Raw genomic sequence first — 27,699 nt, 5'->3', positions numbered from 1 at the left:
GCAGGCCTGCCGAAACCGGTTTGGCTCAGTGGATAGAGCAACAGCCTGAGGACTGAAGGGTCCCTGGTTCGATTCAGGTCAAGGGCATGTACCTTGGTTGCGGACACATCCCCGGTTGGGGGTGTGTAGGATGTTTCTAACTCTCTATCTCTCTCCCTTACGCTCTGTAAAAAATCAATAAAATATATTTTTTTTAAAATGGCAGGCCATCTAATCCCCTGCATATCCTCCCCAACTTCTGTTTCAAGACATTCACAGAGTTTTAGGGCTGGGCTTTCTGGATATTCTTGAACGAGTAGTACGACTGGATTCTTTGTTGCCTCAGCTCACCTGGCCCTGGCAGCCACTAATGCCACATAATGCCCTCAAACTACTTAGAGACCTAAGCTCAGGCTGGCCCCCTGCCACAGCCCAGACACTGCAGCTGGCAAGACTAGTACAGGCCTCCTCTGTCTGTCCTCAGCCTTGAGACCTCCTGTCTGGGCTCACACAAGATTTTTTTGTTTTGTTCTCAATATCTAGACTTTTCAGGGACAGGAAACTGTACAAAGCCTGGGTTACCATTAAAACGTTGAGGGGGGGCCTCTGTAGACCTTGGGACTCCCCTCCAGTTCTGTGAAAGGTGGGGAATTTAGGTGAGGGTCAAACTGTGAAAACAGATCTCTCCAGAGAAGAAAAATGAAAGCAGCCCTAGACAGCAGGGTCCCGGAGTTTCGAATTCCAAGTCTGCCCTGTCGCTGGTGCACTGGGGTGACCTTGGGAACGCACCTCCCTAACTTTAGGCAGCAGCAGGCCCTTTGTAAACGGGGAGGAAGTTGGCCTAGAATGGTCCCTAAAGGCCCTGGTGTGCTGAAGAGGCGGATGAAGCTGGGGCGCAGGCACTGCAATTGGTTTTCCTGGCAGGTGAGTCCCTCCTCTCAGAGGCCTGGAAGCCTGGGCTGCGGGTCCTTCTCTGCGCCTTAAGGTTGCGCTTGGCGAGGTTCCAAGGGGCTCTTCGGTTCCCCCTGGCTCTCCCCAGCCACTTTGACCCCGCCTCTCTCGGCCTGTCTCTTGCTTTGGAATAAATTGCCTGGTGGCAGCCAGGGCACCACAGCAGGATTGCACTGCGGCCGCAGAAATGAGACTCATACAAAACCGAAACTGAGCTCCAGGGCTCCAGCAAGCCCTTTGGGGGCTGAACCGGCACCAGGAGCTCTGGGTGTCCCCAGCCACTCGCCTGGCTTGGGGCGGCAGCGAGGAGTCCCAGCGAGGGGTTCTGCACCCTCCCAGTCCTCGGCCAACACCAAGCTCAGGTTGATTTGCATTTAAAGAGAAAGGTAGGGAGGAAAACAGTGGGCGGGTCAAGGCACGCCTTCCCACATTGGCCATTGGGCCACGTACCTGTCAATCAGGGCGCGGACGCTCCGCCCTGTGGCCGTGGAGTTGCGGGGGAGGGGGCATGGAAAGCTGCCCTGAGTCTGGGGAAGGGGAGCCAGTGCAGGAGGTGACCGGAGCCAGAGCGGCGGCAGAAGCTGCGGTGGCTGCGCTCTCAGCCACGGCAGCGGAGAATACATCCAGCGGAGAATACAGCCGGGGCCGGGCGGCGCAGCAGATAATAATCGTGTTGGAAAACGAACCCGGCTGGGTAAGCGTTGGGGGTAGCCAGGAGGCTCCGCCAGCCTGCGGTGTGGTGCAGTCCCGCGTGCTCAGGTCTGGCCGCCCCGAGAGGAGCTCTAGGGCTGGGCCGGTCGGCATCCAGGCCGCTCTCTGCTCCCCTTTGGAATCCGCCTTGAGGACTGTCCGGTGAGGGCCAGAACAAAGTCCCTTGGACGTGGGCCACCAAGGCGCGGGGTGGGGGTAGGGAAAGAGGGCGGGCAGGCGGGCGGGCTAGCCTTGGCCCTGTCTCTGGGCACTCTGGGAGGCGGGGAGGAGGCCTGCACGTGCTGCCTTGCAAGTCCCTGGAGGGTAGCCGCCAGCCAGCACCCCCAAAGGTGCTTTTGTAGGCCCGGAGCTCTGCAGCTTTGTTGCAGCACATTCGCTGGAATCGCTCATTCCAGCAGCCCGGCTTCTGCCCCTCCCCTTCCTTCTCTGCGCATCTCCTCCCTCTTCCCTCCGTGGACCAAGCGGACGCGCTGGTCTAAGTCCCATTTGGGTATCTACACTGTTTGCCTCCTCTCTGGGGGACCTCACTTTGGCCTGTAAGCTGCCCACTTCCCTTCAGAAGCTCGGCCTCGTGACCCCAACCAGCTTTCCCCCTGCCCTTGGGCCTCCAGGCACATCTGGCGCCCGCCCCTGGGGACAGGCGGACCAGTAGACTGACAATCAGGCTCTTGCTGGACCTCGGGATACAGCTACAGCTTAAGGTAGTCTGGGTTAGAACTGCAAGGCCCCTTTGTCTCCTCCCTGGCCGAGCCTCTTCTCCCCTGGGGCCTGGGGAGTTGTGAGGGGGAGGGGTAGGCACTGGCCTCATTTTTTCTCTCCAGCCTCCCCTGTTCAAAAATAATGATAAGCACGATGCTGGGAGGGGGTTTCTGTGTCAGAGGCCGAACAAGCAATTATTGTAGTAGGGAAAACACTGTCTAAGTGTTGTGAGAGATCTAAAGAAGCAGCCAAACCTTCCAACTTCACAGTTACTTAAAATACCCAGCCCGCCAGGCCGCTGTCATTGTCTGCTGCGGACAGTTCTGACATTGGTAACTGCCTGACTTTGCCTAGGCTCCCTGGCCATGAGGGAGGGGCTATGCCCGCCATGCAGCCACAGTCCAGGCTCCCCAGTTGGCAGCTGTACTAGTCCCGCAGAGCTGGCCTCCTTTTGGCCTGGGCTGCAGGGTTAAGGTGAGTCTTGTCCAGCACACAAAAAAGCCTCCCTCTGCAGCTGCCTGCCGTATCTGTGTGGGTATAGGCAGGTGGAGGTTCACTGAGCTTTTGGAATCCCCACCCCACACCTGGTGATTCCAGCAGAGCGCACCCCCAGTGCACCTTCCTTCATTCATTCCATTCTTTCACTGCCAAGTCACTGCAGGTGGTGTGCCTCTGGCAATGGACTCTAGGCCTTCCTGAGAAGCAGTAACCTAGGAGCTTAGCAGGCTCTTTATGAACCTTTGACCAACCTCTGAGGAGGGAGAACCATTTTAGAGGAGACAATGAGACCCAGGAAATCCCTTATTTGGGAGGAAGGCCAGCTGGGGACTTTTGTGACACCTGCAATTACTGCAGATACCATACTACTCTCATCTCCTCCCACCTGAGCAGTGTCAACACAAACCCCCTAACTTGCAGTTGGGCATCTTTAGCAGAGGGCTGGACCAGCCCTCAGCCCTGCCTCCAGCCGACAGCCATTTAACATAAGCAATCTATTTAACTCCCTTCCCCATCCCCAAACTCTCTCACCCTACATGTCCAAGTTCTCTTTCCTCTCTGGCTTTAGCTCTGGGGCCTTCTCAATGCCTTTCCTGCCTGTCCCTTGCAATTCATGATGACTTCTTTCTCAGAGCTCTCTTCCAAGCTGCCTGAGTCCCTTGAGTATGTTGGGGCCTAAATTATAATAGTAGGCAAACTGTAATTAAGTTTCTCTGCCTCTACTTTGTCTCTGATAACATGGATGTGTTGAGTTCTCTCACAACCCCTCAGAGGGGTAAATGCAACCCGGAACTCTGCCACAACCCCATCAAAGCTTAGCAATGCAAAGCAGTTAAGAAATGTTCCAGAAGGACCTGCTTTCTTTGTAGAGCTTTCAAGAGGACCTTTACCACTCCAACTTGTACTTGTCCTGATCCATATGAAAGTGATTAGAGAAATGATACTCAAGGTTGGGGTATTTGTTGTGTATGCCTAATGGGGATAGAAAAGGGGGATGGGTTGAAACTATAAAAACAAAAATCATGATATAACTCTTTAATAGCAAGCACAGGATCTGGACTATCCAGACCCCAGACCACGCATATTCCTGGATGCTGGCTCCTGAGCTGAGGCAAAACATGGTGAGATAGAAGATCTCTGTATGCAGGGGGATCATCCCGGAGAGCTTCCAGAAAGTAGAGAGGTTTGGCAAGGCAAAAAGCAATGGTATAAGCAAAATGAGGAACAGGAGGGATGTTGCTGGCAAGCAGGCTAAGTGAGGTGACTGGGTATTTTCTGGTTGAAATTGTATGACTCTAAGATGTTTGGTGCTTAGTGGTGGGGTTTCCCAGATGCCAGAGTATGGAATGGGGATCTGATCATGGGGAAAAGGACCATCAGAGAATGGGGAATTAGGAGGTTTTGGGGTGTGTGTGTGTGTGTGTGTGTAAATATGCCATAATAAATTGGGGTTTTAGCAAGGGTTTTAGTGTGAAGTCTTAGATGGAGATTATAAACATGCCATATGTTTAAGATGACCAGACATCCCGCTTTTGGGGGGACAGTCCCGATTTTTAACAATTTGTCCCACGTCCAATCTTGTTTGGAAAGATTCTTTTAAATCTTTTGGACTTTTTAAAAACACTGTAGGACACGGGGCAACTTGTTAAAAATTGGGACTGTCCCGCCAAAAGCGGAACGTCTGGTCACCTTACATATATTGGGCAGGTCAACACAAACCCCCTAACTTGCAGTGTCAAGAGGCCACCTTTTGATCTGGAAATAGAACTGGGAGGTTGGCTATCTCTAGAGGGAAATTGTACCATATCAGTCTCCCTTCTGCCTGTGGGGGTTGTGGAGGGGGAAGGAGAGCCTGGAGCCTACATACCAACATGGTGGAGCCTAAGTGTCCCTCAGGCCTCTGCTGATCCCCTTCCTTCCGCCTGTATAGGCCTTCATGGAGTGCCAGTTTGGACTTATATGGGAATCCTGAGCCCTGGAAACCAACTGGGACTTGCTTAAGGTCACACAGCATGTAGAAATAGGGGGATAGGCTACTTCTTCCTCTGCAGTGGCTGTTTCCACTGTATCCCACTGTGTCCAATGGCCTCCATTCAAAACACATCTCATGAACCAACCCCTTGTCTCACCTCACCCATTTCTCAAGGGTTAGCTTGGGGGCCCCATCTGGGAGCCCCTCCTCCCCTAACACGGCTCTCTTGTGCTTCTTGAACTTGGTCTGCAGCCTGGCAAAGGGGTTAAAACTTTCAGAAGGGAGGGAAGTAGATGGAGGATATTACCAGTCCAATGATTCTCTTCTAGCATAGTGGAGGTGTGAAAAATTCCTTAAGAACTATTACATTTACACTCTTAGAAAATGTGTGTGGGGGTGGTAGCGGAGGGAACAGCCCTGCTCAGCTGGCTGCTCCAGGGTAATAGGGAAGGAGAAGAATAGCAGCAAGCCTGGCAGGTCACTGGCTTGCTTACAAAACCAAAAAGGAAGAAGGGGCTTCCAGCCCCCTCACTTACAAGATAGGCTATTTGAGGCTAGCAGAGGGCATTCCCAGTGTTATTCCACAAGTTCCCCTGCTGGGAATCCTGTCCAGGCAGATAAGATAGGTGATAAAGTAAAACCCCCAGAGGTGGTATTTCATTGTCTTCCTGTATCACCTTATCTGTGTTGCTGCCAGGAAGTTCTCAGAGCTAATCTGAGCCTCCTATTTAAACTGTAGGGTGTGTGTGTGTGTGTGTGTGTGTGTGTGTGTGTGTGTTGGGGGTGCTCTTCTTCTTACCAATCCATTGGCGGTTTCATATGTGTTAAACCATTTCTCTAACTTCAGTTCCCTGAATTAATCACAGAGCCTTTCATCTCCTCTCCTTGGTCTTATTTTTCAAACCCATGCATGTATAAGTACATCCATGGCAAGGCAGGGAGGGAAACCAGGACCACTGCAGAGGTGCAGGTGCCAGCTGAATTAGGGTGCATTGCTCCCCTGAACCTCCCCTTTTGGGATTAGAGGATAATATGGGCAAAGGTGAAAATGGCTCAAGGAACCTTGGTAGAGTAAGAGGCAGGCGTGATAGTGTTGCAGGGGCATTTGTGACCCTTTGATCTGCATTTCTTGTTGTAGAGATTTCATTGCTTTCATCTCCTGCAGGTTTCCCCCCTGTGACTTCCAAGCACATACTAAGCCCCTTCGCCAGCCAGCACTCCTCAGCCTGCCCTATTAGGGCTACAGCTTTTCTCAGGGGGAAGCGGGCTAGTCTGAACCTGCTGTGGCACCTGTACCTCTCCTCTGTGGACAAATGTAAAATATTCACAGGACAGGCCTGGTGCATTTTGAGAGAGTAATATGTTGGGTAGTGTTGTGGGGTACAGGCATGACAAGTAAAGCTGGATCACAGTGCATCTTGGTCTCGCAGTAGTAGACTGGGCTCAACAAGCCAGGGATCCAGGCCTCCCAGAGAAGCTTAAACCACCAAAATCACATGCCCCCACCAAGCCTCCTGACTGAGAAGGTACTATAAACATGGGCACAGGACTACCCTTCCCCCAGATTCTCACTTAACCTGGGGCAAGTGGACCCCTGGTCCAAGCTCCTGTTTCTAGATGGGAAAACTGAGGCCCAGAACAAAAAAGATATTTGCCCAATTTACACAGAAGCACAAAGCTCCTGTCCCTGAATTCAAGGCTTCTTCCTCAAAGCACACTGATCCTGGTCCCCTGTCAAGCCTCAGTTGCCTCAACTGGCCTCTCACAGAGTTTATGGTTTGTACATGGGGAGTGGATACATAAGAAAGTCAGGGGTCTCATTGTTCAATTGGCCTATTTTCTCCTCTGCAGGCTTCCTTTGGCTGTCTCATCATGTCTGTTTGCCTGAGGTTAACTGCTCTCTTGTTTTTCCATCTGAACTGGGATGGGGCTGAGGTTGGTGCCTGTCTCCCGTCTCCAGTCTTACCCTTGCTGTGTTAGTACTAATGTAGCAGTAGGCTTACTCTGCAGGCAAGGCATCCATCTCAGATACATTCCTCTCTAGGGAGGTTTGGGAGCCTGAGAGGGGAGTGGCAAGTAGGTCGCCCTGAGAGTTCCTGTTGTTCCAGGCAAGCTGGGCAGGGAACCTCAGCAGCTGAAGGAGAAAGTTGGTGCACCAGGAAGACACACTAGGAAAGCCCGTTTCTTTGGAGAGGTGATATTTGGGTCACCTCATCTCCAGAATGAAGAAGCCCCTGTATATTGGGGGCTGGACCTAAGGGGCAGAGGAGTAAGGCTAGGAAACCTGGGGAGGCATGCAGGGAGAGCAAATCTTGAAGGTCAGGCAGAAGGGTTTGGCCCACATTCTGTAGGCAGTGGGAAATAATTTAGTATATAGAAGGGTGATGTGCTGAAATCAAAGTTATAAGAAACTGAATCTGGCAAGGGCGTGCAGGATGGATGAGATGGAAGAGGGGAGGCAAGGGATGGGAATTCAGCTTTATGGCATGCAGTGTGACCAGAGGGAGAGCAGCTAAAAGGCTTGTGTGTCATCTTTAGAGGAAATGGGGTAGCAGCTGAAGAGCGAGAGTAGAAAGTGGCTGTAAGAAGCTCTATCACCAGGGTCTGTTATTGAACATCTGCTCAGTATCTAGTGAGCCAGTTGCCCTTTACATTTATCATTTTGAATCTTTACCACAGCCCTGCACAATAGGTAGCATTTTCTTCATTTTATAGATAAGGCATTTGAGTCTCAGAGAGGTTATACCTGATAGATCCTCTCTTCCTCCAACCGAAACTCTACCTGCAGCCGGATATTCCTGAGCACTGAACCAATCAGCACCTGCCAAATACCCTAAGCCCCTGATTCCTAAGTCCCTAGGTCCCTAATCATAGGCCTTACATGATACCACCAATCAGTGTGTGCTGAGTGCCCTAAGCCCCGTTCCCTGTCCTCCCCTTAAAAGTACATGGACCCAGGCCCTCTCTTCCGCACTCTCTCTCTCTGGAAGCAGCCGGCAGTAGTACTTTCTCTTCAATAAAACCTGTGTCCTGGCATCCCAGTCTCCGGCCTTCTCTGTTTCATCTTTCAATACCATTTTCTCAAACCTCACAGCCTGTAAGGGCTAAAGCTGGCATTTTAGTTCTGGGCTAACAAACTTTGGCTGAATTGGAATTCAGCTGAACCATTGTTTGAACTCCTGTTCTGTGGCAGATGTAGTGAGTACAGGATGAAGGAGAGTCTGTCCCAAAGAGATGAATGGACATGCTGAGGCTTTTCAGAACGAATTACCCAAGGCTTAGTATGTTAATAACTCAGTTGAGAGACTGATAGAGGGTGGGTGAGTAGGAGCTGGGGTGAGAGGTCCAGTAGAGGTCTGTGCTGCCTGTAGACTTGGTGGGATGCCTTCTTGAAAGGAGGTGCCCCTCAATAGAAAGGCTGAATATTAGTGGAGGGGTTGTTGAGTGGATAGCTTGGGTGGGGTTCTGCCAGCAGCCTTTACAGCTTTTCCAAAAGGTGCCAAGCTAGGCATCCCTTCCTTCAGGCCCTTAGCAAATAAATGGTTTTGAGAGTGGACCTTGTCTGTGGGCTTGAGAAATGGGTGATTAAGTTTCATATATTCTAATAGATCATTTTCTTTAAACAATCGCTCCAATTTTGCATCATTATCCCAGTTGGCAGGTTTCTGTTTGAATCTTTGTTTTGGCCTCTCAAGCTTATTTCCTAAGGGAAACAGAGTAAAGGAACATGTGTCATGGTTTGGTAGTGAGGGTGGGGGTGGGGAAGTTGCTGATGAGAGCAGCCACTGGTTGGGTTGGCAGCCCTTGGATTCTGGTCAGCAGGGTTTTTGGAATGTGCTAGATGGGGCCAAAACAGTGGCAACCAGTGACAACTGGAAATGCTTCAGAGAAAAGGTTCAGCTGGGCTGGGACAGGGATGAGAGGGGAGGAGATGGCTCTTGTGTGACGTGCTCCTGCACAACAATCCTTGCTCTCCGTCTTTCATTTGATTGGGGGTCAGCACAGAATGTCATGGATGGGACTCAAGAGGCCTGGGAGCTGCTGTGGCTCTGTCAATATCCCACTGTATGACCTTAGGCAAATCTTTTACCAAGCCTAGGCAGTTCCCTTCTCTGTGACAAGGAATTACCATCCCCCATCAGGGGAGTTTCTGAGAAAGACAAATAGTGCCTGAGGGAATAGGGAGCACTTTATAAACTGGTAAATACCCTGAATTGGGTACAGGATATCTGTTCATTTGCATTTCCTTTGATATTGTTACTTTTGCTGTGTTTGAATTGTTGATCTTTCTGGCCTGGGCTAGTTGAAATTCCCAAATATTCCAGAATTGTTAGCCAGTAGCTGACTGGAGGCAACTTTTTGGTGCCTGAATAGCAAAGTTCGGCTAAAAGGAGAAACTAAAACCTCCTATAAGGTTGCCCTCATTTACCATTTGGGAAAACTGAGGTCCAAGGTGGTTTGGTGACTTATCCACAAAGCCTTGGGAAGCATCCTACTCAACCCTGCCTGAGGTAGTTTTGATGCTACAAATTGTCCAACTAGTTATTTGAATAACTATTTTAAAAATTGAGCTGAAACTGATTTGGCTCGGTGGATAGAGCGTCGGCCTGCGGACTGAAAGGTCCCGGGTTCGATTCCAGTCAAGGGCATGTACCTTGGTTGCGGGCACATCCCCAGGAGGGGGTGTGCAAGAGGCAGGTGATCAATGATTCTCTCTCATCGATGTTTCTAACTCTATCCCTCTCTCTTCCTCTCTGTAAAAAAATCAATAAAATATATTTAAAAAACGCATTGCTATGTTTTTTAACCTCTGCTATATAATGCATTGTATTTGATACTTAATGTACATTGGTTTTGTTCTTTACAATAACTTTAAGAGGTAGACTTCTCAATAGCTTCATTTTTCAGTTGAGGAAACTAAAAGAACTTGCTGATTTCTCCCAGGTCGGGCAGAGCTGATTACAGTGTAGAACTGGCTAACTTTCAGGGGTGGAGGGCAGTGGAGGGGCTCCATTCCTTCTTCCTCATTCCTCTCCATTCCTTCCGCAGCCCATCTCTATGCACACTGATAGGGTGGGCCCAGTGTGGGCTTGTCCCCAGGAAAACTGCTTGGAGGAGTTTTGAGGAATTATGGCTTATTGAGGCAATGCCTCTGGAGCTACTGCATCAACCTACATACTTTTTTCTTGAACCTGGATTTCTCTAAGTTGGCTGAGCTGGCCCCAGGAAGCTGGCTGGAAAGTACAAAGCTCAGGCTGCAGCTATTTCCTCCTCACCAAGCAGGCTACCTGAGGCAGATTTGTGGTTGGTGTCCTGCCTGTGTTTTGAGAGGAGGGGGAAGGAAGAAGCTCTGTGCAAGTAGCCAGCCTTCCACTGGTCCCAGAATGGACTGAAGCCTGCCCTGGGAGCAGGAATGGACACAGCCAACACCCTGCCATGACAGCAACAGGAGCAGCAAACAGCTCTTGTCCAGGGCCATAAACTAGCCATAGAGAGTTCTCTGAACCCAACAGTCTACTTGAAATTAAGACAGCCACACGGGTTGAAAAACCTAAGCGATATAGGGCCCTGTGTTTGGAAGGACCACTTTCTTGGCAGGAGCCAAGATGGGAGTCAGTCCCAGCCTGAGGAATCTGCAAGATCTGTCTCTTGCTGTCCACTTTGCCTTCTGCCCCACTTCACTCCCCTGGACATTGAACTGTATGGCCCTAAGTAAAGGCAGCATAGCCCATTGAGGGACAGCACTGGGACCTGGAGGGGTAGCAGGGAAGGTAGCAAGGAGCCAAAGGTGGCTAGGTGGGGCTGGGTTAGGGGGCTATTGACCCCTACTGTCATTACTTGGAGGAAAGCAGACAGAGACACTGTGAGTGGCTATGGGGAGAACAGGGCCCTGGGAAGAACTAGGCAGGGAAATAAGAGATAGCACAATTTCAAGGCCAGCAAAAACGACCTTGGGCCTCATTAGAAAGAAGGAAGCTAGAGGGTGAGAATATCAGTTCCAGGACACAAACCTGCCTAGTTTACTCATTCCAACTACACAATCACAGGGTTTTTTAAACTGCCCTTAGGAGAGGACTTTGTATAAATCCACACATGTCTTTAAAATCTCCTCACACCTGGCTCCTCAGTGCGGGCCAAGATAGGTGGTCCCTCAGGCTCCCTACAGTAAACTACTCTCCTGAAGGAGTGGCCTTTTACACACGGTCTGCTACTTCCTAAGTAACTGGGACCTGACCAGGAAGGTGGTGATAATAACAGGAATGCCATTCTTTCTCATTTGCATTGTACTTTACAGGTTACAAAGTGCTTTTGGTATCCATTATCCCATCTAACCCCCACACTACTGCCATGGACTGGGTAGATGGGGGGGGATAGATAGGAGAGCTGGTTTGATCTCCACTTCACAGAGGGTGCGTTGACCTATTCAGGATCCCCTAGCATTTCCTGGATGCCAGTCTGTGGTACACGGTTACTTTCTTTTCTTTTTCTTTTTAAAAAATATATTTTATTGATTTTTTACAGAGAGGAAGATAAAGGGAGAGAGAGTTAGAAGCATCAATGAGAGAAACATTGATCAGCTGCCTCTTGCACACTCCCTACTGGGGATGTGCCCGCAACCAAGGTACATGCCCTTGACCGGAATTGAACCCGGGACCCTCAGTCTGCAAGCCGACGCTCTATCCACTGAGCCAAACCAGTTTCGGCAACCCATGGTTACTTTCAAAACATATTACAGATGCCTGTGGCAGGGAAGAGGATAATATAGAGAGCAATGGGCTGGCCTCTACCCCAATGGAGCACAGCAGTAGTACAGCAGAATATCCAAAGGGAATGCCCCATGGCATTAACCCCAGCAGTACAATTCAGCCTTTGATTCACAAGGAAATCTAGGCCCATACTATTTTTCACTTGGCCTGTGGTCTTCCTTGATGTCAATTCAGATTTACTAGTCTCACCCATCTCTTCCCCTAAATCACTGCCATTTCTACTCAGATTGAATGTCTCCTCTTCAGTGTAGCTTTCGGAGCCCAGGGTCTGTCTTTTTGCCTTTCAAATTTATCCCGGGATATGATAACAAGCTATGAAGAATTATAACCTTCCACCAGAGCTTAAGTCATAATAGAAGCTTTTCCTTTAGACTGGGATCATGCTGTGCTTTCAGATTGTTACATATAGATTTCTCTACCAGTTAGCATAGGAATTTCCCAAAAGCAAGGGCTAGGAGTTCCCCCATCTTGTCTCGCCTTGCATTACTCTGTTCAATGTAATAACTTACCAAATGTTATTAGAGGTTTGTTTCATGGATTCCACAAAGAAAATATAGTTTCACAAACAACTGCACCACTGCCACCCATCCCTGATACCCACACCACAATGACAGTAATTTCAGGGCTGAGGTAAAAACAGATGTTTTTTCTTTGGAAAGTAGGGGGGAGGGGGGATCAAATATATGATAGGGCCCCTGCACCCATTAGTCCCTGGGGTCATGTCTCGAGTCATTGTGTGTGTATGTATGATTATGTATTTGCAGGATGGGGGCTGCACTGTGTACGAGGGCTATCAGTTGCAGGACTAAACTGGAACAATGTCATGTAAAAATAGGCCACACAGGAAAAATACCCTAACCCCAGCAGATGGCAATACACATTTCTGCAGAGAGGGTATCAGATGAGTGTTTTGTTTTGTTTTCTCTTTTATTTTCTGCATAGCCAGACAGTATCTTGCTCCAAGTTTAGTATTCAGTTTTACAGAGTGCCCCTGATGGAAGCCTGATCACACTGATGATTCAAATCAAGCCAAGAAAGGCTCCAAGTACAAAATTAGTCTTTGCCAAACAGGATCAAGGCTCCAGGAGGGGTGCTCTAATGAGGCCAGAGGTTCTCTCCACTCCCAGTGCCGGTCCATTGTCTCCCACTGGAGGTGAACGCATGACTCTTATGGTAGCAAGCAATCACAGGGATGATGGCTAGACAGCTGCTTCTACTTCAAGTAGTTCTTACCTCTCTCTGGCTCCCAGCAGCTATTCTGCCTCTCTTCCCTTATCCCGGCTCCCTGTCTGCTAGCAGCTACTTATAGAGGAGGGACATAGTGGTGAGGGACTTTTCAGGGAAGGGTTACTGGATTTTAGCAGACTGCTAACTTATCCAGCCACTGACCAGCTGTAGTGACTAGAATAAATACATCAGTCCTGGAGGGAGAACATGTATTGTAGCTAGGGGTAGATGGTATTTTCCTCCCTACTTTTTATTCTATCTCTGGAATTTGGACACTTGGAGGATTGTGGGCATAGACCAGAAAGTTGTGCCTTGCACTAGGTTTAATTATTTATTTATTTTTAAAATTTCTTTATTGATTACGGTGTTACATATGTGTCCTTATTCACCCATTAAATCCCCTATTTTCCCCCTCATGCCCTCACCTCCCTGTTGTCTGTGTCCATTGGTTAGGCTTATATGCATGCATGCAAGTTCTATGATTGATCTCGCCCCCTTACCGCTACCCTCCCCTACCTTCCCTCTGAGGTTTAATGGTCTGATCGATGTTTCTATGTCTCTGGATCTATTTTGTTCATCAGTTTATGTTGTCCATTATATTCCATAAATGAGTGAGATCATATGATATTTATCTTTCTCTGCCTGGCTTATTTCACTTAGCATAATGTTCTCCAGTTCCATCCATGCTGTTGCAAATTGTAATAATTCCTTCTTTTTTAACACAGCATAGTATTCCATTGTGTAGATGTACCACAGTTTTTTAATCCACTCATCTTCTGATGGCACTTAGGCTGTTTCCAAATCTTAGCTATTATAAATTGTGCTGCTAGGAACATAGGTGTGCATATGTCTTTTCTAATTGGTGTTTCTAGTTTCTTGGGATATATTCCTAGAAGTGGGATCACTGGGTTAAATGGGAGTTCCATTTTTAGTTTTTTGAGGAAACTCCATACTGTTCTCCACAGTGACTGCACCAGTCTACATTCCCACCAGCAGTGCACAAGGGTTCCTTTTTCTCTGCAAACTCTCCAGCACTTGTCCTTTGTTGATGATAGCCATTCTGACAGGTGTGAGATGGTACCTCATTGTCGTTTTGATTTGCATCTATCAGATGATTAGTGACTTTGAGCATGTTTTCATATGCCTCTTGGCCTTCATTCTGTCTTTTGAAAAGTAGTTAGGTCCCTTGCCCAATTTTGATTGGGTTATCATCCTTTTGCTAAGTTGTATAAGTTCCCTGTATATGTTGGAGATTAAGCCCTTATTGGTGATAACATTGGCAGATATGTTCTCCCATGCAGTTGGCTTTCTTGTTGTTTTGTGGATGGTTTCTTTTGCTGTGCAAAAGCTTGTTATTTTGATGTAGTCTCATTTGTTTATTTTCTCTTTAGCTTCCATTAGCCTAGGAGCAATATCAGTGAGGAAATTGTTTCAGCATATGTTTGAGATTTTGCTGCCTGTTGAACAGAAGTGGTGAGAGTGGGCATCCCTGTCTTATTCCTGTTCCTAGGGGAAATGATTTTAGTTTTTGCCCATTGAGTATGATATTGGCTGTGGGATTGTCATATATGCCTTTTATTATGTTGAGGTATGATCCTTCTATTCCCACCTTGCTGAGAGTTTTTATTGGGTGTTGGATTTTGTTAAATGTTTTTTCTGCATCAATTGATATGACTATGTGATTTTTATCTCTAAATTTGTTTATGTGATGTATCATGTTTATTGATTTGTGGATATTGTACCATCCTCCATCCCCAGGATAAATCCTACTTGGTCATGGTGTATGATCTTTCTGATGTACTGCTGGATTCGATTTGCTAGAATTTTGTTGAGTATTTTGGCATCTATGTTCACCAGGGATATTGGCCAATAATTCTCTTTCTTTCTTTTCTTTTCTTTTTTTTAAAAAATATATTTTATTGATTTTGTACAGAGAGGAAGGGAGAGAGATACAGAGTTAGAAACATCAATGAGAGAGAGTCATCGATCAGCTGCCTCTTGCACACCCCCTACTGGGGATATGCCCACAACCAAGGTACATGCCCTTGACCGGAATCGAATCCGGGACCCTTCAGTCCCCAAGCCAACGATCTATCCATTGAGTCAACCCGGTTTTGGCAATTCTCTTTCATTGTGTTATCTTTTTCTGGTTTTGTTTTAGGGTGATGCTAGCTTCATAAAATGAGCTTGGAAGTGTTCCTTCCTCTTGAATTTTTTGGAATAGCGGAGGAGGATAGGTTTTAGTTCTTCCTTGAATGTTTGGTAAATTCCCCTGTGAAGCCATCTGGCCCCTGGGTTTTGTTTGCTGGAAGCTTTTTGATGACTGTTTTAATTTCTTTCATAGTTACTGGCCTATTAAGATTTTTAGAATCTTCCTGATTGAGTTTTGGACTGTTGTATTTTATTTTTTATTTTATTATTTTTTTTTTTTTTAGGAATATGCCCATTTCCTCCAGCTTCTCTAGTTTGTTGGAATAGAGCTGTTCATAGTATTTTTTTTTTTTAACAATCCTCTGTATTTCTGTGGGATTTGTTGTTATTTCTGATTTTGTATATTTGGGTCCTCTCTCTTTGCTTTTTTTTTTTTTTTCCCCTCTGTGTCATTTATTTCTGCTCTGATCTTTATTATCTCCTTTCTCTACTCACTAAGAGCTTTTCTTGTTGCTCTCTTCCTAATTGTTTGAGTTGTAAGGTTAGATGATTTATTACCATTTTTTCTTGTTTTTTGAGGTAGGCATATAGCACTATAAACTTCCCTCTCAGGACTGATTCATTGTGTCCCATAGATCTTGGATTGTTGTGTTTTTATTGTCATTAATTTCCAGGATTTTTAAAATTTCTTCATTGTTCTCTTTGGTATTTAGTATTATGAAATGGCCTTTGGTATCTCTTCTTATGGCCTTCACTTAGAGGTCTATTTTGTCAGATATAAGTATTGCTACCCCAGCTTTTTTTTTATTTTCATTTGCCTGAAAGATATTTTTTTCATCCCTTAACTTTCAGTCTGTGTGAGTTCCTTGTTCTAAGGTTTGATTTCTTGTAGACAGGATATCTATGGGTCATGTTTTTTTATCCATTCACTCCCTCGATGTCTTTTGATTGGAGCATTTAATCCATTTACTTTTAAAGTTATTATTGAAAGGTACTTATTTGTCGCAATTTTTATTTTTTGTGCCTGTGTTCTTATTTTTTTATTTCTTCTTTTTACACCAGTCCCTTTAGCATTTCTTGCATTGCTGGCTTTGTAGTGATAAATTCCCTTAGCCTTTTTTTTTTTTTTGTCTGTGAAGCTTCTATTTCCCCTTCAATTTTGAATGATACTCCTTGCTGGAGTATTCTTCGATTCAATCCCTTGCTTTGCATCACTTTGTAAATTTCCTTCTATTCTTTCCTGGCCTGATGTGTTTCCGTTGAGAAATCATTTGATAATCTAATGGGAGTTCCCTTGAATGTAACTTTCTGTCTCTTTCTTGCAGCCCTTAATATTCTCTTTGTCCTGAACATTTGCCATCTTAATTATGATGTGTCTTGGTGTGAGTCTTTATGGGTTCATCTTGTTTAAGACTCTCAGCTTGTGTTACTTTTTTCTTCCCCACTCTGGTAAGTTTTCTGACATTATTTTTTCAAATAGGTTTTCTAACCATTGTTTCTTTTCCTGTTGTTCTGGCACCCCTATTATTCATATGTTGCTTCGTTTCATGTTGTCCCATAGCTCCCTTAGGCTCTCCTCCTGTCTTTTAATTTTGTTCTCCAATTGCAGTTCAATTTGAGTGTGTTTTGCTTCCCTGTCTTCTAATTTGCTAATTCAGTCCTCTGCTTCTCCTAGTCTACTGTTGAAATTTTCCATGGTGTTTTTTATTGCAGATATATCACTCTTCATTTCTTCTTGATTATTACATAAGTTATTGATTTTTTTCATTCATTTCTTCTTGATTGTTACATAAGTTGTTGATTTTTCCTCCATCCGGTCTATGAACTTTATGTCCCTTATTCTGAATTCTTTTTCTGACATATTGCTGCCTTTGTTTCACTTTACTGCTTTTCTGATGATTCCTCCTTTTATTTCCTTTGGGGGTTTCTTTGTCTACCCATTTTTTTTATCTCACCAATTTATATAGATGTAGAATCATGCAGGGGCTGCTCCTCGGGTGGCAGTGGCTCCTTGGGCTGAGGTTGCTTTTCAGGTGGTCGCTGAAGTGGCTTCTCAGTTGGTAATGGCTCCTCTGGTGGGTGCTGTTCGCAGCAGTGGTGTCTCCTCTGGCTGGTGGGGGAAGACTGCTTGCACAGCTGCTATTCCTTGCATGGGGGGTGGGTTGCTTGCATGGCTGCTGTTCCTCAGATGGGGCGGGCTGCTCGTGAGGCTGCCGCTTCTTGATAGGGTTGCTTGCCTGGCTGGTGCTCCTCATATGGGTGCAGGCTCCTCACGCAGCTGCTGCTCCTCCAACGGGGGGTGGGCTGCTTGCTTGGCTGTTGCTCCTCAGGTGGGAGTGAGCTGCACATGTGACCACTGCTCCTCATACAGGGGAGGGCCACTCACTCAGCTGCTGCTCATCGTACAGATGCAGGTTGTGTGTGGCTGCTGCTCCTCAGACCAGTTTGGGCTGCACAGGACTGCTGCTCCTTGGCCATAGGCAATCTGCTCGGGTGGCTGCTGCTCCTCGAATGGGTGTGGGCTGCTGCTGCTGCTTCTGCTGCTGCTGCTCCTCGGATGGGGGTAAGCTGCTTGTGCAGCTGCTGCTCCTCGGACAGGTGCAGGGTGTGGGGTGAGTGCAGCTGCTGCTCCTTGGATGGGGGCAGGCTACATGTTGCTGCTGTTCCTCAAATGTGGATGGGCTGCTCTTGTGGCTGCTGCTCCTCAGATGGGATGGGCTGCTCACGTTGTTACTGCTTCTCGGATGGTGGAGTGGGCAACTTATACAGCTGCTGGTCTTTGAACAGTGGCAGGCCATGTGAGGCTGTTGCTCTTAGGCCTGCTGCAGGCTGCTCGTGGGACTGCTGTTCTTTGGAAAGGGGTGGGCTGCTCAAGTGTCTGCTGCTCTTGTGGCTGCAGTGCTCTGGGCATAAATTTCTCATAGAGCTCATACGTCGGGAGGGGATTGGGCAGCTCCCTAAAGTAGAGCTTATAAAGTCTAGGTTTACTTATTTCAATATATGTTGAGAGCCTCATTCCAGGAACATGATTCTTGTGGAGTTGTGCCTTCAAGGAGTTCCCTTTATACGCGGGGGAGCTCTATGAGGGCCAAAATAATGAGAGGAGTGGAGAAGAAACAGTCTGTCTCATGGTTCTAAAATAGAATTTGGGGTTCCAGTGACTAAGGGCTATATTAAAATCTCTTCCCAGCGGACAGTCAATAGAATCTGACCTATACCTATCCCACAAATAACCACTATGGGAGAGGTATTGCTAGGCTTCTTGGAATGAGAATACTGAAGCCCAGAGAATTCCTTGCTTCAAGGCCACCATGCATTCTTAGCAGATCCTGTATTGCAGTTCTGGAATGTGGGTCTGTGAGGCTCCTACCCTGGATTTCTGAAGGTCCTGGAGCATGGTCCTGCCAGCAGTTTAGAGAGCCTCTGAAGATGAGGTGAAATTTTAGGTATACTTATCTTTCCTGCCCCAGGAAAAATGTTGGCGAGAGTCTGGGCTAATGTGAACTCGATGCCTGGACCCCAGAGTTCAGTGAGGACTCAATGAGCTATTTTTGCCAGATGCTTTTCAAAAATTCTGTCATCAGAGCTGACCTAACTTTTGCATTTTTTGCCTCTCCCTAATATACCCCCTTTGATAACTACTCCCACAACGAATAGCACCACTGGGCCTTTCTCATATCTGCAGTTCGCCCTGCCCAGAGAAAGATGGTAGGAGTGATGACTGCCTATTGCTCACTATAGGGTTTTGCTGTCTTGAGGCCCAAAGGAGGTTGGGGCAGCAAGCCAAGCACATGGAGTGCATTAAGTTTTTCCCTGCATTTTCTTTCTTTCTGGTTCCACTCAAGTCTGAAACCACAGATATCTGTGAAAACAAACTCTGCCTGGATGCTTTCTCACCAATACTGTGTCTCTGTTTTTATCTTTCTCATCTCCTCCAGGCCCAACTATGATGCTTCCTGACTGATGATGTTATAATAGAGCCCAGAAGCCAGAAGGCTTCATTTTCAGCTGAACATACCTGAGTTGTCCCCCATCAACATGGAGAGCCGAAAAGATGAAGCTACTCAGACCAAGGGAGCAGCAGCCTCTGTGGATACCCAGAACCAAGGGTCGGAGAAAGGAGCCAAGAACAAGGCAGCTGAGACAACAGAAGGGCCAGGGTCAGAGCCATCCTCATCTGGCCCAGGTAGGCTGAAGAAAACTGCCATGAAACTCTTTGGTGGCAAGAAGGGCATCTGTACCCTGCCTAGTTTCTTTGGAGGGGGACGGAGCAAAGGTTCTGGGAAAAGCAGTTCCAAGAAGGGTATTAGCAAGAGCAGGACCCATGATGGCTTGAGTGAAGCAGCCCATTGCCAAGAAGACATTGTCAGTGAAGGAACTGGCCTCTCCTTACCTTTGCCTGAGTCACCCTGCCAACTTCCCAGTTCTCAGAGTGCCCACGGGGCTTTGGAGACAGGTTCCAAATGCAAGATGTCTGTGTCTGGAGCCATAGAGAAAGCTGGGGTTGAGAAGGTTTCCTCTGTGATCAAGCCAAAGAAAGGCCTGAAAGGTTTTTTCAACAGTATTCGCCGTCACCGGAAGAATAAGGTCTCTGGTGCTGAGCAAAGTGAGCCAGGAGCAAAGGGACCTGAGGAGGGCAGAGCCAGGCCTCATGAGAACGAGAGCTCAGCCCTTCTGTCCCATGCCGAGGAAACCCTTCAAGACCCAAGAAAGGAAAATTCCAAACCCCAAGATGCCCATGGACCAAAAGTTTATTCACCATCAGAGACTTCTCCAGCAGCCACTGAAGAGACAACCTATAAAAATCCAGAGCAACCCATGGGGGTCTGTGCCTCAGCACTCTTGCAGTCCAAACCTTCCCCTGAAGCCAGTGTCCCAGAAGAGCCTCAGAACTCAGCGACAGGGGAGAAATTGGTGGTAGGAGATATAAATCTACTCAATGGCCCTGCGGGGGACCAACTGAGCCTCTTCTTTGGAGATGTCACATCCCTTAAAAGTTTTGACTCACTGACAGGTTGTGGTGACATCATAGCAGAGCAGGACATGGACAGTATGACAGACAGTATGGCCTCTGGAGGCCAGAGGGCCAACCGAGATGGGACCAAGCGAAGTTCTTGCCTGGTTACCTATCAAGGGGGTGGGGAGGAGATGGCCTTGCCAGATGATGATGATGAAGAAGAAGGGGAGGAGGAAGAGGAGGTTGAATTAGAGGAGGAGGAAGAAGACATGAAAGCAGAAGATGAAGACTTAGAATATCTGTGGGCAAGTTCTCAGATGTACCCAAGACCCAATATGAATCTGGGCTACCATCCCACCATTTCACCAGGCTACCAGGGCTACATGCTGTTTGACCCAGCTCGGTCTTATCCTTGCCTAGCTCCTGGAGACCTTTTGACTCCTCAGAGTGACCAGCAAGAATCTGCCCCCAATAGTGATGAGGGATATTATGATTCAACCACACCTGGATTTGAGGATGATTCAGGAGAGGCTCTGGGACTTAACCGCAGGGATTGCCTGCCCCGAGACAGCTACAGTGGAGATGCCCTCTATGAATTTTATGAGCCAAATGATAGTCTTGAGAACTCCCCACCTGGGGATGACTGCCTTTATGACCTCCATGGTCATAGCTCGGAGATATTTGACCCCTTCTTGAACATTTCTTCCTCTCGGCCACCTGGGACAATGGAGACAGAAGAAGAACGATTAGTAACCATACAGAAGCAGTTGTTGTATTGGGAACTTCGGCGGGAGCAGCTCGAAGCCCAAGAGGCCCGGCAGGCACACACCAGGGAAGCCTATACCCAAGAAACTCATGCAAGGGCGGCTCATGCCCGAGAAGCCCACACCCAGGAAGCTCATGTGAGAGAAGCCCGAGTCAGAGAGTCCTGTGCCAACGAGGCTTGTGCCCGAGAGGCCTGTGCTAGGGAGGCCCAGGCCCGAAAGGCTCATGGTCGAGAGACCCAAGTCAGACAGCCCCAGGTACGGCAAGAGAAGCCCGTCGTGGAGTATCAAATGAGACCCTTAGGCCCATCAGTGATGGGCCTGGTGGTAGGGGCATCAGGGGCTTCTCAGACTTCACACCGAGGAACCACGTCAGCTTTTCCTGCCACTGCAAGCAGTGAGCCGGACTGGAGGGACTTCCGTCCCCTGGAGAAGCGTTTTGAGGGAACCTGCTCCAAGAAGGATCAAAGTACCTGCCTGATGCAGCTCTTCCAGAGTGATGCTATGTTTGAGCCAGACATGCAAGAAGCAAATTTTGGAGGATCTCCCAGAAGGGCCTACCCTACTTATTCACCCCCTGAAGAGCCAGAGGAAGAGGAGGTTGAGAAGGAAGGGAATGCCACCGTGAGTTTCTCACAAGCCCTCGTAGAGTTCACCAGCAATGGGAACCTCTTTTCTAGCATGTCCTGTAGCTCTGACTCTGACTCATCCTTTACTCAAAACCTCCCTGAGCTGCCCCCTATGGTGACCTTTGACATTGCTGATGTAGAACGGGATGGGGAAGGCAAATGTGAAGAGAATCCTGAATTACACAATGATGAGGACCTTGCAGCCTCTTTGGAAGCTTTTGAACTGGGCTACTACCAGAAACATGCCTTTAACAACTACCGCAGCCGATTCTATCAAGGTCTGCCCTGGGGTGTGAGTAGTCTCCCTCGATACTTGGGACTGCCTGGCATGCACCCACGACCCACACCTGCTGCCATGGCCCTCAACAGGAGGAGTCGCTCCCTTGATACTGCAGAGACCCTGGAGCAGGAACTATCTAATTCTCACCTTGCCCAAGGCTACATGGACCCCGATGAGTTTCAGGCTCAACAGGAAGATTCAGAAGAAGAAGAGGAGGAAGAATGGGGCAGAGACAGTCCCTTGTCCCTCTATACTGAACCTCCAGGGGCCAGCGACTGGTCTGCATGGGCTCCTTGTCCTCTCCCAGAAGATACAGGCCCTGCCTGGATAAGTAACAGCCAGTTGGATGGGCCTTCTAGCCAGTCTCCATATAGGCAGCAGGCAGCCTGTTGCATACCTCCTGTGGCTATGTCAGTAATGCTGTCAGTATCAGGGCGAGAGTCAAGGGAAGCCGGGGAATCTGGGCCTCAACTAGCTCGGCCTTCGCACCTACCCCTTCCCATGGGCCCTTGTTATAAGCTCCAACCACAGGACTCCCAGAGTGTAAGGGCCAGGCCTCGAGATAAGCTGCTGCCTGCTGATGAGCCCAGTTACTCCTCCAGTTCTGGAGGCTTCAGTCCCAGCCCTCTGCCCCAAGTCAAGCCTGTGGGCATTACCCATGGCATCCCTCAGCTGCCCAGGATCCAGCCTGAGCCTCTGCAGCCTCAGCCCATTCAGTATGGGGCTTCCAGCCTTGATCGGTCAAAGGAGAAGGCCGAGCACTGTGCCTCTCCACCAGAATGGAAACCTAGCTGAGCAGTCATTATCAATTCTGGAGTGGTCGCATGGGGCCTGAGCATGGGATGGGGATCAGTTATTGGGCAGAGGGGTTTGGGGATGGGGGTGCTGTTTAACTTGAAAATCCTTTTGGTCAAGGAAAGCTCCTATGAGTTTTCACCTTCGTTTTCCCACTTCCCTCTTTTGCCATCTGTGGCCACATTCAGCTCAAGTATATCTGCCCCAGGAGGCTGCTGCTGCTGTGCTCCAGTTTTTGCTTTCAGGGTTTCTTCTTGTGACCCATGTAAGGTTTGGGATGCTATAATTTTGTGCCTATTCCAATTGCCAAGTTAGTGAGTATATATATAGCATGCATCCTTGACAGGCTGAACCCTTAGCACCCCCTGCCAGCTTTACTGTCCAGTGAATGATGAACAGCCAGGTCTGCACTGCCTTCTATGTGGGGACAGGGGGCTTGTTTGCTGTTAGCAATGTGAAATTATGGTACAGACCCTCCCCATCCTCACTCCATCCTGTCTTGGCATAGCTGCCACCATTACATCAAATGACTATATTTGTCCCAGCTAGCTGTCCTTAGAAAGGATCATGTGGCATATATTTCATTGCCTACTGCTGTGGACTTTGGCATCATAACCAGATGGGGGCCTTTAAACCTGGCCTGCCATAGCTTGTGTTGAAGAAAAAAATGATCCCCTTAATGGAGTGATCAAATTAATCCAGTTACAAACAGGAGACAAAATAGGGTTCTATTATAGACACTGCTGTAAGTATTGAGCTCTGGAATGATAGGATTTTTTTTTTTTTCCTCTCTTAAGCTTGTGACTTCCAGAGTTTCAGGTGCTTTTAAATTTTGGTTCTTTTTTTCCTCCAAAGGAAATATTCATAATTTTATCACAAAGAATACATTCATTTAATTGAGATATTAGAAGAGAAGCAGCCTAAATTAGGCTTGACTATAAGGAGTTAGGGTTTTTGCAGGTTCCAAGGGAAGGGTAGGAAATGAAGGTTCATTTGTCCCAGCCAGCAGGAAAGATTTCAGATTTTGCAGAGCTTGAGGCAACCCATCTTCTTAGAAGGGAAAATTGCTTCCCCCCCAAAAACACAAAAAGTTCCTTATGCCTTTCCCACCCATTCATTTATATGCTGTGAAGAGGCTCCAGACTAGCACTTCCAAGAGAGGATAACAAAGGCATCTAGGCTGTTGTTCTGGACTCAAGAGTTTTCATTTTCCAATTATCTAAGTCCTTAGCATCATAAAAGGACCAGGCTTCTTGAGAGGAAAGTCTTTGATCTGCCCACTGCCAAGCTTCAGGATGCTCATTTACATGGCAGTTCAAGCCCTTTATAGAATGAATGGCACCCTCTTTTCTGTTAAATTAGCTTGGAAATACTGATGGGGAAAAGTCGCTGTCAGGAAGACATTACAGCAGGCTGATCTTACCAAGCTCAGCCTCTCAATCACCAATCTGAGAGGGTTCCTTTTAAATTTATTTATTGGAAATAGTATATGGAACATTTTTTTTGTCTAGATGTGTAGACCCACCCAAATTATGACCCTTGCTCCTCCCATGGCCACACCTGTTCTTACACTTATCCCCACCATTTCCTTGCCTGTTATGAAGAGGTCAACAGGGCTCCTGAGATTCCTGAAATGGCAATTTGGCTTGGAAATAGATGCCATTGCCTTCTCCTCTCCAGTCACAAAGGTTACTTTGTACACAAATTGCTCCTTTGTCAGGAGATATATTTGTACTGGTCTTTGTCATCATTTCTCTGATTGGGGTTGGCCCAGTGCCCCTCCCCCCAAATCAGGTTTGGCTGGTAGTAGCTGTAACCCTGGAAGCATCACAAAAGTTTGCGTGCCACTAATACTACCACTCAAGGGACCCAGACCAGCTCTCTAGGCCGACTTTGCATCATGAAGAAATGAATCAGTTATGGAGCTGGAGAGTGAAATAGGGTGAGGAAGGCCCTCCTTACACCAAGCACAGCATTCCAGCAGAGAAGTGCCCAAATTCCAACCTGTCCACCAAAGTTGCCCTAGGAATACGGGGCTGAAATTTGCCTGACTGTTTGGCAAGAAGTAAACACTCACCAAATGCCTTTACAATAGGGAAAAACCCACCAATTGCCTCCTCTGTCTCTACTTGTGCTTTAGGGCAGCTCAAGCTCTTGATTGAATGTGGATTGTGGCAGTCACAGCAGGTAATAGAGCCATCACCAGCCTCCAGAACTCATTGGGCCACCAGCCTGTCTGGGAAGAGAAAAATTAGTTGCTCAGCCTTTAGCCAAAGGCTGAGAGCTGCCCTCAGTGACAAGAGGGCAGCAAGAGGTGCTGCCTCTCATACTTTTCTGGGCTTTGGAAATTTGCATACAACAGAGGGGCCTAGGACTGAGTAGCAATTTGGACATTGCTGCCTGCAAGTCTTCTCACTGTCTTGGCCAGCCCAGGGATAGGATCCTCACTACCAGAAGTGGGGCAGTTAGAGGTCATGGCTGCAGAAATAGACTCCTAGAATCTCATTCTGGATCCATGTAGTTCCTGGCCAAATCCCAGCTGCAGGTAGAAGAGGAAGAAAGACCTGTCTAGGAACATGTGATGGCAGTGCAGGGTAACACTGGGAGAGCCAGCCAAGCTCCAGTCCTTGTCCCAAGCATAGAACAGTGCTTACTTGGCTGACACCAAATATGCCCTGAATATAGGTGTCAATGCCCAGTCCATACTTAGGTTGTGACCAGACAAACACCCTGTCTGCATTGCAAGGTCTTGGGATACTGCTTTTAGATGAGATTTCAAGGGAAGATATGACTTGAGTAGAGGTGGCTGCCCTCATCTCTATACCCAGCAGGCTTATTTAGTGCCAGACAGCTCTGGTCACAATACCCAAAAGAGACTGGTCCATTGGGGACCAGTGACTGGATGGACAAGGCAACCTAGGAGGCCTCTCCTAGGGCTGCCAGTTTCTCAGTGCTTTAGCATCTTTGAGGAAGCCCTGCCTTAGTGCCCAGATAGGGTCTGCTCTGCCCAGCTTGGGCACCAGTTTATGAGTTTCCTGGGCCAAAGGCTTTGGTCAACACTAGTCTCCCTCTATGCTATACCAACGAGGAAGGTAGCTTCTCACATGCAGGTTATGTTTTCCCATATCCTGCTGCCAGCAACTTACCCACCCTTGCCAGTGCCACTACCCAACCTGCCCTCAGCCCCCAGACCCAATTGCTAGAGGGAGGCATGCAGGGATTAGCAGGGAGACTTCAAGTTTACCCATGTCTATGTTGCATTCAAGTTGTTTTTAGTATATATATATGTACATATATATATCAAAAGTCAATTATCTATTTTTGTATTATTTGCATTTTATAATCATGGAAAACAATGTTTATCAGTCGTTCTTTTCTGATCTATTTTATTTTTAAGTGGTGCTGTTTACAGTTTTAAACAAAACAATGATGACACAAAAATTGCTGCTGCTTGTGCAGAGGGCTGGCATCTCAACTGCTCAGAGCCCTCACTCTCCCCCTCTCCCCAGCTCTGATGTATCGCACTGTCCATCTCCTCCTTCCATGATAGGGGCAGCAGAAGATGCCCAGGTACTAAGACAAATGCCAGGCATGTGGAACCTGGTAGACAGCGAGCGTGTTTTTTATGGCTTTTTTTTTTTTTTTTTTTTTTTTCCTTTTAGACCTTGCCCCTTTTTGTAGACCTTCTGGAAGTACTCATGTCTTTGTCTCACTCTCTCTTTTTTACTCTTTATGTTCTGTGCTTTTGTTTTGAAACCAGAATGGTCATGTTGTACTGTTTGTCATGTTGAGTTTTTCCAAAGGAACATTTTGGGGACAGGAATATTCTCCACTCATTGGGGAGGGAAGAGGGTTTCAACCATATCGTGTCTTCCCAAGAAGTTGAGGAAGGTAGATGGCAGTGATGTTTGAAGCACCAGGAACTAGCCATCTTCTTGAGGAAACTTGTATAGGACTTACCAGGAGCTTGGTTGATTGGGACATTCACCCAGAAGAGACATTGGGGACCTCCTTGACCCCTCATGCTGCTTTGGGGAAATCTCTCCCCTTACCACCTTTCCTGCTCCCCTGCCCTCATCCAGCTCACTCATGGATGGTACTTTGAGAAATAGTGACTGTCAGGGTGATGGCTTACTGGCCTGATCCCCACTTTTTCGTCCTATAGTCACTCCAAAGAAGAAAATTCACATGGCATGTATATGTATAAAGGTTGGGCTTACTGAGAGGCGGGGCTTTAATTATTCCTGTTTACTATTGGTGCTTATTTACCCTGCTGTAGACTGGGGAGGGGTGGGAGGGAAGAAACCAGGAATGTATATTTAGCTCATATTAAATAAAATGGCTGGGGGACAGAGGGAAGAAATTAGGAACTGCAGTAAATCCCAATCCCAGGTATAAGAGGTCTTTCTCTCAGTTGCGAAAAGGGAGCATGACCCCTAGATGTGCCCTAGCTTCCCCTTCTCTATTCCTGAGACATCATGGAGTTGCTTGGATTGTGACCTCTCCAATCCTAATTCTCACTGACATCTGGATATCTTTATTTGTAACAACATATACTTCTTTTGCTGAAAGCTAATAAACTGGGTCAAGAGGGACCCCCCCAGTCACTAAAGTGCATTCTTGTTGTTTTATTCCCCCCCGCCCATAGTAGCATGCCTGTGTTCCATAGTTTCTGGCTTTCTCCTTAAAGGGAAATTGAGGCAACAAGGAGGTGAACCTCCTACTGATGGCCCCATCAAAAGGATGTGTCTAATGGTGGGACTCTCAGCCAAGCTATAGGAATGGCATCTTTCATTAGGCTATGGGCAGAGATGAGAGGCTGGCCAGGCAGCTGCTTGCCTCAACTATTCAGCTATGGGGCTGAGTAGGGAGCATGTGGCTTCTGTCCTGTAATGTAGGGCATCTCATCTGGTAGGCACCAGAGATGCACCATAGTAATAACCCAGTCACCTTGGGATCATGTTCTTAGATCATCAAGAAGGCCTACCTGTGCCATCAACCAGGAGAAGCTGATTGTGCTAATGGCTTTGGTTTCTCTAATCCAGATTCTTGTCTTTGGCTCCTGATAAGTAATGGTGTCTGACACCTGATTGTGGGCTTTCTTGAGTTCCTTCCAATTGCCATGTCAAAGCCTGAAGGCCTGAAAGCAGCTGCTTGAAAGTGCCATGGACAGGGCTACCACAGACACAATTGGAGGGCTGCCTGGGGCCCCTTTCCAGACTAGCAAAAAAGCTTGGTGGCCTCCGGGACTTCATGAGTCAAGCAAAGTCAAAATAAATCAAGTTATCAAGAGAACCACCTGAGAGGGGAGTTGATAAT

At 47.6% G+C, this 27,699-nt stretch overlaps 1 protein-coding gene across 3 annotated transcripts; it reads left to right on the top strand.

The window, feature by feature from the left end:
- The first annotated feature begins 1,394 nt into the window (after positions 1 to 1,394).
- Positions 1,395 to 26,997, top strand: AMER1 (APC membrane recruitment protein 1). Of its 3 annotated transcripts, XM_036439894.2 has the most exons (3): positions 1,395 to 1,782; positions 2,253 to 2,342; positions 18,894 to 26,997. In XM_036439894.2, exon 3 carries the CDS (start codon positions 18,994 to 18,996, stop codon positions 22,378 to 22,380), a length of 3,387 nt encoding a protein of 1,128 aa, XP_036295787.1. In that variant the 5' UTR covers positions 1,395 to 1,782; positions 2,253 to 2,342; positions 18,894 to 18,993; the 3' UTR covers positions 22,381 to 26,997. The 3 variants fall into 3 exon arrangements, with proteins under 3 accessions (XP_036295787.1, XP_036295785.1, XP_036295786.1); XM_036439892.2 differs by lacking the exon at positions 2,253 to 2,342 and having other exon boundaries at positions 1,395 to 1,624; XM_036439893.2 differs by lacking the exon at positions 2,253 to 2,342.
- Positions 26,998 to 27,699: the final 702 nt, after the last annotated feature.

Source organism: Pipistrellus kuhlii, unplaced genomic scaffold (genome assembly GCF_014108245.1).
Source record: "Pipistrellus kuhlii isolate mPipKuh1 unplaced genomic scaffold, mPipKuh1.p scaffold_m20_p_16, whole genome shotgun sequence".
In the NCBI taxonomy this organism is placed as follows: domain Eukaryota; kingdom Metazoa; phylum Chordata; class Mammalia; order Chiroptera; family Vespertilionidae; genus Pipistrellus; species Pipistrellus kuhlii.
Note: the sequence above shows the minus strand (reverse complement) of the source record. Positions and strands in the feature narration are given on the sequence as shown.

Bases quoted from the DNA above. Each gene is read 5' to 3' on its own strand.
- AMER1 (XM_036439892.2), top strand. From the start codon at position 18,994: ATGGAGAGCCGAAAAGATGAAGCTACTCAGACCAAGGGAGCAGCAGCC.